At 36.4% G+C, this 14,386-nt stretch overlaps 1 protein-coding gene across 1 annotated transcript in view; it reads left to right on the top strand.

The window, feature by feature from the left end:
• LOC136841781 (mucin-2-like) overlaps positions 1-14,386 on the top strand; it is a 244,327-nt gene that overhangs the window by 21,695 nt on the left and 208,246 nt on the right. Inside the window, exons 10-14 of the mRNA XM_067109067.1 lie at positions 2,912-3,028; positions 3,371-3,568; positions 4,566-4,580; positions 4,715-4,825; positions 6,306-6,447. Of these exons, the coding sequence (XP_066965168.1) occupies positions 2,912-3,028; positions 3,371-3,568; positions 4,566-4,580; positions 4,715-4,825; positions 6,306-6,447 (583 nt within the window). The remainder of the gene's footprint in view (positions 1-2,911; positions 3,029-3,370; positions 3,569-4,565; positions 4,581-4,714; positions 4,826-6,305; positions 6,448-14,386) is intronic.

Here is a 14,386-nt window from a genome sequence, read left to right as displayed (position 1 = left end):
AGCAAGTTGAAAATTGAAGTCAGATTCAATAAATTTCATGTAATTCATTCATATAACTGCCATAATAGAAGTACAACTAAATATTCCAGAAAAGTGGAATTTCAACTCTTTAACCATAAAAGAAAGTTTGAAATTAGAATTTTAGAGAGTAAAGCCGTTTCAACTGAACCAGAAACTGGCCTTATCCTTTGTGTGCCACAGTTCAGGTACCTAACATATATGTCTTTAAAAGAATTTCCACAACCTGGTTCATTTGATTGAATCTCTAATAATTATTATTCACAGTGGTGTTTCTTACTTTATGAAATACTAAGATATTTATGACAGCAGTTTCGTCCAGAATGTGTAAATTGTTGAAACGTCAGAAGTTCAATTATCCAAATTAATAGAGCCAAGGGTCTGTCAGATATGGGCGAGATCTGAATAATGGCCTGTAAAAAAATATAGGGCTGTTCAAGAGCAGCTCTGTACCCTTCCTCACTTAACCTTGTCAATACCAGATAGCTGTAAACACTCGGTATACTTATAAACAACAACCACCACACTTTAAACTGACAACTTTGTGCAAAAGGCAATTAGCTACCTTTTTCCCCATATTTGTAACAAAATATACTGTAAAAATGCACTTAGAAAAGAAGTGCAACCCCTTCATTTTTTTTCTCTTGTAAATGGCACACGTTGGTAGGCAGGTAGCCTACCTGTGTTTACCCACAGCCTACCATGGTTTTATGATCATTAGTGTATTATTATACAGCAACTTCCTTATCAAATGTTACCATACTGTATTGTATTACCATACTGTATTGTATTACCATACATGAGATAGAAATGTGAACGCTATGTCTGAACTATAGACCTAGGCTATCCCAGATATTACATTCATAGTATCCATTTGCAAGCCATCTGATCCTCCCACCCAACATGGAAACTTCTTGAGGCCTCCCCCAACCCCCAGAACTCTTTCCCAGTCATTCTGAGCATCAGCAGTGTTACTAATATTTTCTTGAGGCCGCGCAGCGTTCGGGATAATTGAGGGATTACTGTATAATTATATATATATATACACACTATATATATATATATATACTGTATATATTATAAAGTAATCTGTCAATTTTCTGGATTAATAGAGCCAAAGGCATGTTGGATAAGGGAGAAATCCAGATACATTTTAACTGAAAACTTGATGCAAAAAGCAATTACCTACCTTATTTTCAGATGTTTTTAATCAACCCCCTTCTTTTTCTCTTGTATATAACATGCAGTGTGGCAGGCTACACAATGTTTTCATTCATGCCAGCAGCCCTTTGTTGACAAAACTACACCAAGGTAAACTCCTCAATGTCCTCGTATAGCTGTCTTCTTACCAAAGTCTGTCACGTACTTCTACAACTTGTCATGGGGAGTCTTGATATCGTACAAGGTTGACCAGGCAGTGCTGTACTCCTCCATGATATATTACCTAGACCAACCTAGCTCCATCCTACCAAAAATTTAGAGTTTCTGTCGAATGGTCAACACCTTCCTTGCCCTCCTAGGATGAAGTGGTGACATAAAATGAACAGCACAACACAAGCAGGACCTGCAATACTTTGGGCACTGCAGTAAAAGCCACATGCTTAGGAGATATCATTGCAAAAACAATCCACTCAAGAACAGCTCAAGCAAATGAGACTAATCAAGCACAACTGTATGTACAAAGAAGGAAAAAGGTGTTTGTTACCGAGTTAGCATAAAATTACAGTGACATATGTTTTCTGCCAATGGTCAGAAGACCTACAAAAAACACGGTTGCTTGTCCATCCCCCATGCACCGTATACCCTACAGTATTAAGCTGATGATGTAACCATATTAGCCAATAAAAAGCGATAGTGATCTTTCATGACATATTCAGTGACATTGTGCTTTTAAGCCAATAACAGTCGTGGAAGCTAACTCTTCCTCTCTATGTCTTTCACATTTTGTATGTTCAAGTGTATATTTCTTAGTGCATTATCACTTGTAGCCTTTTATTTTGCTTTGCTTGATTCACTGTACAGTACCCTTCACTTTGAGAATGATCCCTGATTATAGAATGAGGTGGTCTTGCCACATTAATTACTGATGTGCTTAGACAATATTGTCTGGTAATGCCTTTCACTTTTCCTGATATATGGGGTATTACAGCAGCTCACATGTTTATAAACACCAGAACAGAGGTCAAGTGAAATTTTATCTTCAAACTTGTGAAAATGTCTTCACACACAGGATGAAAAAAGAATTTTCACCAAACATGCAGATAAAATTCAAGAATTAGTTTCGGTCCTGAGGAAGTTTTATATTTTGAAATTGTGTTCCTAAGTAACAAGAGAAAAAGATATTCTGACAGACTGTGGCGTTCTTGTAACGACAACATGATTTTATTGGTCATCTTTCCTATTTATATTTCTGTACAATTATATGGAAACCTAATGCTATAAGGTAGATAACATTGGGTTCCCTTATAATTTTGTTAAGTCCATAGACTACACTGCTTGGAATCAGAGGTTAAGATATGTATTACAGTATTTCTATGAGGCTAGTGTGAATTGGTATGAATTCTACTGGTGGTTTAATAACTATCAGTGGTGTAACAAGTATTTGCAATAATAATGATGGCTATACATCTGTCAGTAACTCACTCTACACAGCCAGATGCTAAAGGTTTGTGTGTACTGTAAATATCACTGAAGAAATCCAGGATGACTGTAAGTGCATGACCAGTTCTAAATATTTTATAACACATTCTCATGTTATTGATTTTTTAGCTTTATTGATAATCATATATCACTATGACTTTAATGGTTGTTTAAAGCAATTGTTATTGAAGAGGGTCCTCTGGTGTGTTAAATTTCATGGTCTTTACAACTCATCCAACTGTTGCTCTTTCAGGCTGTGAATACAACATAACATGGTACCTTCATGGCCAGCCAATTTACAAGGATGACTGCATGGGCTATATCTGTTCAAATGGGAGTTGGTTGCAAACAAACAACTTGGATCCAAAATGTGAGTATCTTATAAATGTATGAAATGCAACATGGAAGTCTTTTTAAGGAGGTAGAAAGAGAAGTAAGGAGGGAATTAGAAGGGGCATACAGAATAAAAATTGTCTTTTCATTCTTCATTTGATTTTGGTATAAGAATATGAAGTCCTTTTCCAGGTCAACTGGATTAACATGACAGAGTGAGTTACACTTACCCTAGAACTCCCACTGCAAAATTTTGTCTCCTTATTAGGAGGCCCTTTTTGTCTCCTTATTAGGAGGCCCTTTTCTTAATGTTACTTGACTACTACTGTATATTTTTTTTTCAATAATCAAAACCTAACACAAAATTATTTTTTTCCAGGCTGTATGAATAGTTACATTGACACTGGATTCCTAGCGTATGATAACTATAATTATGCATATGATTATGGCTCCTATCAAAACAATTGGTTAAAAGACTGGTATAAATTGAATGAAACAAGACCCCTTGCTGACTGTCAAGAAGTAATGTGTGCCTCTCGAAACAAGTGGGTCCCCACCGGTGTTGTAATCCCTGACTGTAAGTAAACCACCTCATTTGAATTTTTCCTTGATCAGTAATCGAATTGAGTCATTACAATAGCATTTTGCTTTTGCAAAATTGCATTGAAAAAATCTGTTATCATTTAAAGTGTTTCCTAAAATCAGTTGTTGCTTTTTAACAGTATTACAGTCACAAAGTTACTCTCATTTGTGGGTCATGTGAAGGCAGTTCAACTGAGTTTATTTCTTACTCAGATAAGTTTTTACCTAATTTTCATGAGATGAGAGGTCTTTCATTGCATGGTACCCTCCGTAGGGGAGTAGTGCCATCAGTGCGCCTCATGTGGTGCACTGTAGGCATTACTCAAGGTTCTTTGCAGCGTTCCTTCAGCCCCAAGCTGCAACTTCTTTCATTCCTTTTACTGCACCTCTGTTTCATATTCTTTCTTTTTTCCATCTGACTTTCCACCCTCTCAAATACAGTAAGTGTAACAGTGAGGTATCCCTCCTGTTACACCTTTCAAACCTTCTTTCTGTCAATTTCCCTTTCAGCGCTGAATGCCCTCATAGGTCCCAGTGCTTGGCCTTTGGCCTAAATTTTATACTGTATGTCAATTCCAATTCCAATTGCATGGTACCAAGTAATCCATTTTATAACAACAGTGTTTTTGTCCAAAGGCGAAGGAGGAAGACTAATTTTAATATTTTCAACTAGATCATTATTTTTTCATGCTAAGTTTGTATGTAGGTTATTGTTATAACTACTTGTAAAGCTGACATGTCTATTCTTGCTGAACTGTATTGCTAATCATTAGTTGTAGAATTGAAGGCCAGGTAATGCAATGACTTAAGTGTAGTTTAAAATGAGGCTCAGTCAATAACAAGTATTGTTTAGTAAAGGTTTTATAAAGCTCGAGAGCTTGTGATGTGCTGAATATGCTCTGATAGTTTCGTATCTATAGATGGAATATTGGAAACTACAGGTGTGGTGAAATGAAACAAAAATTAAATTGGTTTTCTCTGACTGTTCACAGGTCACATTCCACCAGGTGAGTTAATGTTACCTTTGCAGTGTGATATAATTATGTTACATATGTTGGGATTGAATTGAAAGCTTAAAGTTGGAGTAATGCACATACAGGGAACTTAAAGAGGTATTACTTGATGTTACGCATCATTTCAGGATGCGATTTTAATGGGACTTATTACAATCACGCAATGAGACTTCCAGGATGTTTCCAGGTGTACTGTGTGAGGGGAAAGTGGGTGCAAATCGGGCATATAGATGCAAAATGTAAGTGTTTTCTTAACGTTTAGAATAACATATCACAATGTTCTCTATAAAAGCCCTTTTCTGATTTCAGATTTTTGCATCTTGGAATTCACTTTTTTCTTTTAAAGTGCTCGACATATGAATATTGTATAAAAATGTATTTCCATCTTGTTAGGAGAATAATAGAAAGTATTAAGTACACTGATAGAGAAACATCTGTTGTTTGTTTGTGTATTAAATATACACGATGTAATTTTTCATCCTTCTATGAAAACTGGAAAACTTACCCAAAATTATAAGTTCTCAAAATTAATATAGGTGAGCAATATTTGCCTAAACTTAAGCAAAATCAGCTAAAGCCACAAGAAAAGATTAAAAAGAAATGGCAAGAATGCCAAGTATTTTTGTGTGATTAACAAGAAACTAAAGAATTTCAAGTGCTTTCCTGTAATTAACACATCATCAGGCCAGTAATGGGTTGAAATTACTTTAAAGTGCTGGGCACTCTACTGTTTCTTTGTAAACTTATCCTGTGGCTTTAGCTGATTACCAATCTTATCCATATTTGTGATCTTTTAGTATTATTACAGTAAATAAATCAAACGTAGTATACTTATATAGGAAAGTGTTGACTGGGAGGCCACTATGTTCGTGCAGGGAACTGTCATTTTGCAATATGTAAATATTTAGTTTTCAAATGAATGATGCAGAATGTTTGGAATGTGTTCCTATAGGTTAGCATTCTTGAGAAGGTGCATGCTGGTGAAGAGAGGTTCTCTTTTACTTTTAATTATTTCTAATAGATTGACTATTTTATGAAAGGTACAAAACATTAAAGCCACAATATGATACCTAGAGTCCTTCAGATGACACCTGGAATCATGCATGTATGTAAGAAATAATTTGAAATCAAGAGCATATTTTGCATAAAAGGATGGAATATTGTTCTGATAACAAATGTGTTAGTTTGTTATTGTAGATGGGTGGATAATTGATGGAAAAGTTCTGGTGGTGATAAAGTGTGGAAAATTGAAAATTCAAAGCCCCTCGAAATTTCAGTACAAGGACTGTTTTCCAAGTTGACGAGACACCTTGATCATAAAATTCAGTATTTTAGCATTTCAGTTAGTTGAATTCTCCAGTGATTTTTAGGCGTCATTTCTGGGACTTGATATTGCTTTCCTTTGCAAGTTATACTCCCGAAAGTTTTCAGTGTCCTGAAGATGTTTTTATAATATAAATCATAAGTCTTAGTTTCTTTCCATGTTCTCATATTTCATGTGATACATTCTTATGACCTGTTTATAATATAATGCAAATGACAGTGTGTATAAATTTTTATAATGTTCCGTTTATCCTTATAGTTGTTGGGAGAGCCCTTCCATAAATGTTATGTGAGCATATGCATCATTGTGTATTCATCCATGTCTATGTTTGTCCATGTAACAGTTTATATGTAAAACATGATTTTGTTAAACTTCTGAGTTTGTTCCAAATTCAGGTCATCAGTGTAGCGCATACTGGGATCCTCACCTGTTCACATTTGACGGATTTGATTACAACTTTCATGGAACATGTGAATATGCCTTAGCTCAAGATGGGTCAACAAACAGTCCTCAATATGCTGTCAACTCTGAATTCATGTAACTTATATTGATTTGTTCTTGCTTTCTGTATTTATTGAACCTAAATGAGATGTCCATTAAGGATTGGGTTGATGTTCGAGGCCAGAAGGTCAAATAATTATTTAGCCAGCATGCCACAGCATCTCACATGTAAAGTTACTAAACATTTTGGTAGTTTTTTGAAAATATCACCCTTTTTGGGTGACAGATAGATTGAATGTGAAAAACATAATAAACATGCTATATACAAGACTTATAACAGAATACAGAAACACCTATGGACACATCTGTAAATGTGTCAACCTTTTAAATAACAATCAGGATACCCAAATTGTTTTTACATATTCAGTTCCAAGCAAATTGGTTAACACTTTCCACCCCTGCCTCAGCCAAGACAAGAGTAACTGCTACTCCAGGTACCTGCTGATAAATAGGAAGTCGACTATTCTTATTGAGAAAGTTTTTAAAAAGTCTGATATTGTCTGTATGGTCGTGCGAAAAGAGTCTTGGATAATGATGTCAATGAAAAGATGAATAATTTTCCTATCTTTTTGTCCGCTTTTCGTTAATGTAATATTAATACTCTTCACGAAGGAACGATAAGAATGTCCCAAAATGCACGGAAAACAGTTGTTAGAATGAACTTTCCATAGTAATTTTAGCTTCATAAAACACTAATGTTCTATTTTTTCCTCTTCAGATATGTTCACCCTTAACATCCATTTAACTGTGATTATCATTTTTCATAAATGGACTGACATCATATTCATAGTATTGAATTCAAAGCCATTTTTGTAAAGTAATACTAGTCACCATATTCTAAATCGGCTGCATTCATTTACTTGGGAAGTTAAGAACGCTCTGTACCGACCTCTAAACAAGAAAATGCCATTTACGAAATTACTAATTAATTATTTCTTCTTTTCCTGAAATAGTGTTCACTGAGAAGATTTTATATATATATATATATATATATATATATATATATATATATATATATATATATATATATATATATATATATATATGTATATACATATACATATACACACACATATATATATACAGTGAACCCTCGCTACTTCGCGGTTCGACTATCGCGGATTCACAACTTCGCGGATTTTTTCCATTACGCATGTATATTATAAGAGAAAATATATAGCGGATTTTCCGGAAATTTCAAAAATAGTCGCGATATATGAAGACCCAAATATTTCATTAATTCCATTAATAATTATTAATATCTGCTAGTACTGTTGGTTCATTGCATTATGACATATAATTCAGTACAAAATGAAATTAAACAAAAAGATGCTTCACTGCATCGCGGATTTTTCAGAAATATTCATCGAAAAATTAAAGTTAAAAAGTACCGCCATATCGACAGCCATATTGCGGAAAACAGTGATGTTTCATCATGTTATGTGAGAAGAACGGCTTGCGAGACTGACGCGCAAGGACTGGAAGCTTCGTATATACCCACAGGCACTCGGACAAGGCACGTGAGTGGTACATAAGAGAATATCTTATCACTGTTGATGTTTCATCTTAAATCACTGTAAAAATAATTAAAATCCGAATTTCATACGTAAGCAACTCAAGGATACTGTATACTCTCTCATCACCAGCTTGTCAAGACTTAGTCTCGTCCCAAGCTACTGTGCTGTACAGTACACACCATTTCTCTCTCTCTCTCTCTCTCTCTCTCTCTCTCTCTCTCTCTCAATGAAATATGAATTACTGTATCATAAAACTTTTATGTACAGAATTAAAAATAATTTCATTGATAAATTTGTTTCTTTTAGCAACTAAAAAATTATTTTCCTAATTCTTTCGTTAGTAGTGAGCAGCTTCAGTCAGCTGATTCTCAGAACGTAAACATTACAAATATGGGACGATCTTTTTTTTATGCATATTACTGTGATAGGAGATCAAAATAATAATACAGTGTTTAAGTGCATAGGAAGTGTTTATAACAGTGTGGGAAAGGCTATAAAGCCTTTAAATATATACCATGTATATACAGTATATGCCTCCCTAGGGAGGAGCCAATGCTACTTCGCGGAATTTCACTTATCGCGGGCGGTTCTGGTCCCCATTATCCGCAATAGACGAGGGATCACTGTATACATATACATACATATATGCATATATATATATATATATATATATATATATATATATATATATATATATATATATATATATATATATATACACACACACACACACACATACATGCATATGCATACATTCATATATAAATTTCTGACTCACATCTGGATCGAACCCAGGTCTGTCAATTGAAAGGCAAGGGTGCTGCCCACTAGGCCATACAAGTCATTTAAGAAGTTGGAACCTGAGAGCAACTGCACCCAAGGAATTACCTGGGCAAGCTAACTGCTTGCATACTAGCATGTTTTCCCCAACTTCCTAACTCAGCAATGACCCAATTGACAGCATTTCATTCAAATTATCCCTTTTGAGTGAATAAGATCGAATTTCAACATACAATCATGTGTGGAACAGAAATAAATTTCTGACTCACATCAGGATCAAACCCAGGTCTTTCAATTGAAAGGCAAGGTCGCTGCCTGACTAGGCCTTACAAATCATTTAAGAAGTTGAAAGACCTGGGTTCGATCCTGATGTGAGTCAGAAATTTATTTCTGTTCCACATGTGATTGTGTGTTGAATTTCTATCTTATTCACTCAGAAGGGATAATTCGAATGAAATGATGTCAATTGGGTCATTGCTGAGTCGGGAATTTGGGGAAAACATGCTGGTATGCTAGCAGTTAGCTTGCCCAGATAATTCCTTGGGTGCAGTTGCCCTCAGGTTCCAGCTTCTTAAATGACTTGTATGACCTAATGGGCAGCACCCTTGCCTTTCAATTGAAAGACCCCGAGTTCAATCCTGATGTGAGTCAGAAATTTATTTCTGTTCCACATGTGATTGTGTTGAATTTCTATAGTTGGTCTGGCATAAGTATACTGTAGAGCGCATGGGATCATACACATGACGTATGTGTATGAATACGCGTACTCTATACCTACAACAAAAGCTGTCATATTTCACGGATGATCGATTAGCGTTCCATTGGTTAAAAGAAAATGCACGTGTGTGCCTTATTTTCTCTAACGCTTACTTTACGGGTATCACATTAGAAATGGCCAACCTACTGGCCAACTCTGAAATGAATGTGTGAAAATATGCACAAGTAATTCAATATATTTCAATGATTTTGCAATGATTTTAGGAATACAAATTATTTTTTTAATTAAGCAATAGTTGTTTGAAATGACAGATCAGTGAATAATATATTGATCTTATTTCTGGATGATATTTTAGCGATGGCCAAGCACTCACTTGACAAGGAATACCGTACATAGTTTTCTAAATTCAGATTTATCAACGTTTGAGAATTTTATAACAGGCTGAAATTAGTACATACACACAGACATATAAAATTCTCTGTATTTACCAAAAATATTTACTTTTTATATTAGTCATACTTTATAGCTCAGCAATAAATGATTTCTGATGATTTATTATATATTCTGGTAAATTCTTGTAATTAACTAAATTTTAATTGTTCAAGTATTTTTATTTTAGCTTTTCATAGGAATTCGTATCGGATATCATTGGCATTACTGTAGTTATATTTTCCTAAGCCTGATATTTGAAAACATCTGTCACTTTCATAACACTGATATGTTCGGTCAATGAAAGAATGTCATGTTACTTGCAATGAATGTCTGTGTGAGAGAGAGAGAGAAATGTGCATGGTAAGAACAGCTGCCACTAGTTTTTCTTTTTAGCACAGCTACTGCTAAACTGCGAATCTCCTCAGAGAGAAATATTACGATCTTTGTATGCTGTATGAAGTACATATTTTATATAGGTTTAGGTTGGAAAGATAAAAGAGAACATACAGTTTTTTCCCTTGAGCTTCTTTACAATGAAGAATACTCTTGGAGATTATACGTTTGAAAACAGTGTTGAATTTTTTAGATACTTTCAGCCTAGGCAGTGTAGGTAATTCCCGCACTGTTTTTAGGAGGTTGAGGTGAACGTGGATATTTGGTAGGTGGCAAACCTATTTACATGGCTTATGCGGGTGTGTCATTGTTCAATTCTCTGGCCTCCACATACATCAGGTATGGTAGGCGTGACCGCAAAAGCCTTTGCTTGAGATCAGTGCCAGAGATTATCCCGAGTCTTTCTCGCAGATTCCTATCCGTACTTTGATCCCTCACGGGATTCCAGGGTTCCCTCGTCGGCAGTCAAAAGTCAGGGGGAAGTGGAAATGATATTTGAAGGTTCCGGAATCCCCTCTCATAAATCAGACTGGGAATAGGAATATGTCAGAACTCTGGATAATCCCACAGTCCCCTTCTGAAGTAAGTGTTCCAGTGGTCAAGCCCACCGAAGTCGATGCAGGTGTGCAATAGCGAGAGTGAAAAACAAGGAGGAGCATTTCTTTCAAAAGAACACCTGCATCTCAAACACAACCCAAGTAGTCTGTCATGTAGATAATCAAAAGCAGTCGAGATTATAGAGTATTATTAAAATATCATAATCTGTTGTGTAATAATTTTTATCGGCCATTCAGTTTATATATACATACACATACGCATGTATATATATATATACATATATATTCAAATAAAATTATATATATATATATATATATATATATATATATATATATATATATATATATATATATATATATATATATATATATATACATGTATATATTATATATATATTATACATATATATATATATACATGTATATATTATATATATGCTTGTACATTATATACATATATATGTATAAATATATATGCATATGTATATATACGTATTCATACTGTATATATATTTTTACAAATATTACTACTGTTCGCCCTCGTAACTTTGATTGTAAATAATGTCAGCCTGACCGAGGCTGGGAAAGATGTTGTCTAGATTAAGAGCGTCTTCAGTTCAAACTTAACGTTCGTTGGGAGGAATAGGTAGCATTTAGCCATTTTTCCCTATAGGAAAATTCCCATATCAGCCTTAAAAATAGGTGGTCCTAAGGTCCTTTTTCCTTTCTACCTGGCTCTTGGCGAATGTTTTTAACAAGAACGCGGACGCCTAGGGTGACTGCTCTGACCTAGGCCGGTCAGGGAACAAGCAGAGAGACCAAAGCTTTCGAAGAGACAACATGTCCTGATGGACCTCTTCCCCCTTTCTTTGTCTATTATTCTATTAGTGAAGTGAAGAAGCAATTGCGAAGACTCCTCGTCGGTTGTTGGTGCGCACAACGTTCGTCCTAAGGTAAAGTCGCTTTTTGTTCAAAACTTCGCCCATTCTTTTATCTTTTTCTGTATTTCGCATTTCCTTTGTTTCCTCCTCCATCCACCATTTACGGTATATGTGTTTACGAAGTCTAGATTAAGCCAAATTATTATATTGTTAGCTTCAACCCCGTTATTCCAGTAACATACCTAGGATTAGGGTACGCAGAACAGTTTTAAGTCTCGATGCTTTGTATGCCTAGCGTTCGAATGTTGGGAGGAACCGTTGCGTTTGAAATCTAAAATTCATCTTAACGAGTAGAGATTCGTGTATGCGTCCGCAGTTGGAGGACGTTTATTATAAAGTCTTTATTCCTTGAATATTCTTTGTTAAGGTTAATTATCCTTAACTGGCGACCTTTGGCTAATTAACGACTGCCTTTGAGGTTAACTTTTGGCTTCAGGTTAAATCTTGGCAGGTTGAACAATAAATGATGTAATCTTGGTTTGCAGGGCTGTGAAAACTACGTAAATTGAACAATAAATGATCAGCCAAGACCCCTATATATATAGTATATATATATATATATATATATATATATATATATATATATATATATATATATATATATATATATATATATATATATATATATATATATATATATTGTAAAGTCCCCGCTCAACGTGTTCTCTGTAATGAACATCCCATTTTCTGCGGTGCCTTCACGTGCGACCTAGCGTCAGACGGACACAATATTATTATCATTATTATGAATTTTTTATTTATTATCTGTTCATTTGACCTTGCACCATGTATATGTAACAGAGTATTTTTATGTCTAACCAGTCAATGTTAATCATTATGTTTTCTGTACGTACCTGTCCTGTTTTTTGCAGAGAAATAGTTTGTACCCGCGGTCCCTGCATTATAAGCAGACGTCCGCATGCCGCTTTACAAGCGGGTCGCTTCATCAATAAACCAGCAGTACTTGTCTTCCTGCTCATTATTTCACACCTATCTCACAGTGGTGACCCTGGAGTGACGATGGCGGTTTTGGGGAAGTCTTCTGGAGCTACTGGTACCTGAAAATATGATTTTAAGAGATCTAATTTTGAGAATATTTTGGCCCCGTGGAAGGAGGCCGTTAGGTCCTGCATGTTTGGTAGAGGGTAGTGGTTGGTTTCTGTCGCGAGGTTGAGCCGCCTGTAGTCGCCGCAGGGCCTCCAGGTGCCGTCCGCTTTCTGCACCATGTGAAGGGGGGAAGGCCCACGGGCTGGGAGCCTTCTTGCACATGCCCATCTGTTCCATCTCGGCAAAGGCTTTCTTGGTCTCCTGAAGGCGCTGTGGGTGAAGCCTCTGGAACTTTGCGTGCCTTGGGGGGCCCTTTGTCTTGATGTGGTGATATATCCTGTGGTTGGGGGGCACCCCAGGCACCTGATGAAGCTCGGGTTTGAAAACTTCCGGGAATTCCTTCAGGAGGGAGCCGTACTGGTGGGGCACCATGGAACAGATTGTTGGCTCCCTGGGCCCGGCAACAAGGGCAGGGACTGGCAGGACTTAGTGTCCAGCAGGCGCTTTCCAGCAGGCGCTTGCGGCGGACGTCGACTGCCATTCTGAAGTGGGCGAAGAAGTCCGCTCCCAGGAACAGGGTCCTAACATCTGCATCGATGAAGTTCCACCTGTACCTCCAGCCAAGGGTGGAGAATGACAGGATGGGGGACCCGTTGGCGGCCGTCAGGGAGGCAGCCGGGTCCGGCAGACGTCTGCAGTCCTCTCTGGTAAAGTCCCCGCTCAACGTGTTCTCTGTAATGAACATCCGTTTTCTGCAGTGCCTTCATGTGCAACCTAGGGTCAGACGGACACAATGTTATTACCATTATTATGATTTGTATATTTATTATCGGTTCAATTGACCTTGCACCATGTATATGAAACAGGGTATTTTTATGTCTAACCAGTCATTGTTAATCATTATGTTTTCTGTACGTACCTGTCCTGTTTTTTGTAGAGAAATAGTTTGACCTCAGGTCACCTGTAAATTTTTGTACCCGCCGTCTCTGCGTTATACCCAGTCGTCCGCACGCCGCTTTAGAAGCGGGTCACATCATCAATAAACCAGCAGTACTTGTCTTCCTGCTCATTATTTTGCACCTCGCTCACAATATACACGAGAGGGAGAGTGTTATTGCAGAAGATCTTTTATGTTAATCCTTTGCTTTGCATTATTTTTTATATGGTTGACAATGAAAAGGAAAAATTCCAATAGTAAAAATCACGAGAGGAAAGAGTTTTTGTGTTCAGGTAAACAGATAATTTTCCACTTGTATGTCTACATTATATTTTTCTTATTAATTTTCTTTGCCCTTGCTAACACTTATTTTCATCCAGACGCTTTCGGGGATGGTCACTGGGCCTTTTGCCAATATCACTCTCCAAGTTGTGAGTCAGAACCGGGCAAATTGTATACCATTCAACCAAACCTCGTTATAACAAACTGACTATGTTTTCGCCACTATCGTCGATTCCTATACAGTCTCCTTCTGCAGGACACATTTCAAAGAAATCTGAGATTTCAGGTGTAGTGTGCAAATACCAGTTAGACTATACTCTTGTTAGAAACCAGTTGTTTTAAGGGGATGGCATTGGACCAGTAAACGAGTT

This window comes from Macrobrachium rosenbergii, chromosome 9 (assembly GCF_040412425.1).
Source record: "Macrobrachium rosenbergii isolate ZJJX-2024 chromosome 9, ASM4041242v1, whole genome shotgun sequence".
Taxonomy (NCBI): Eukaryota; Metazoa; Arthropoda; class Malacostraca; order Decapoda; family Palaemonidae; genus Macrobrachium; species Macrobrachium rosenbergii.
This window is presented reverse-complemented; position numbering and strand designations above follow the sequence as displayed.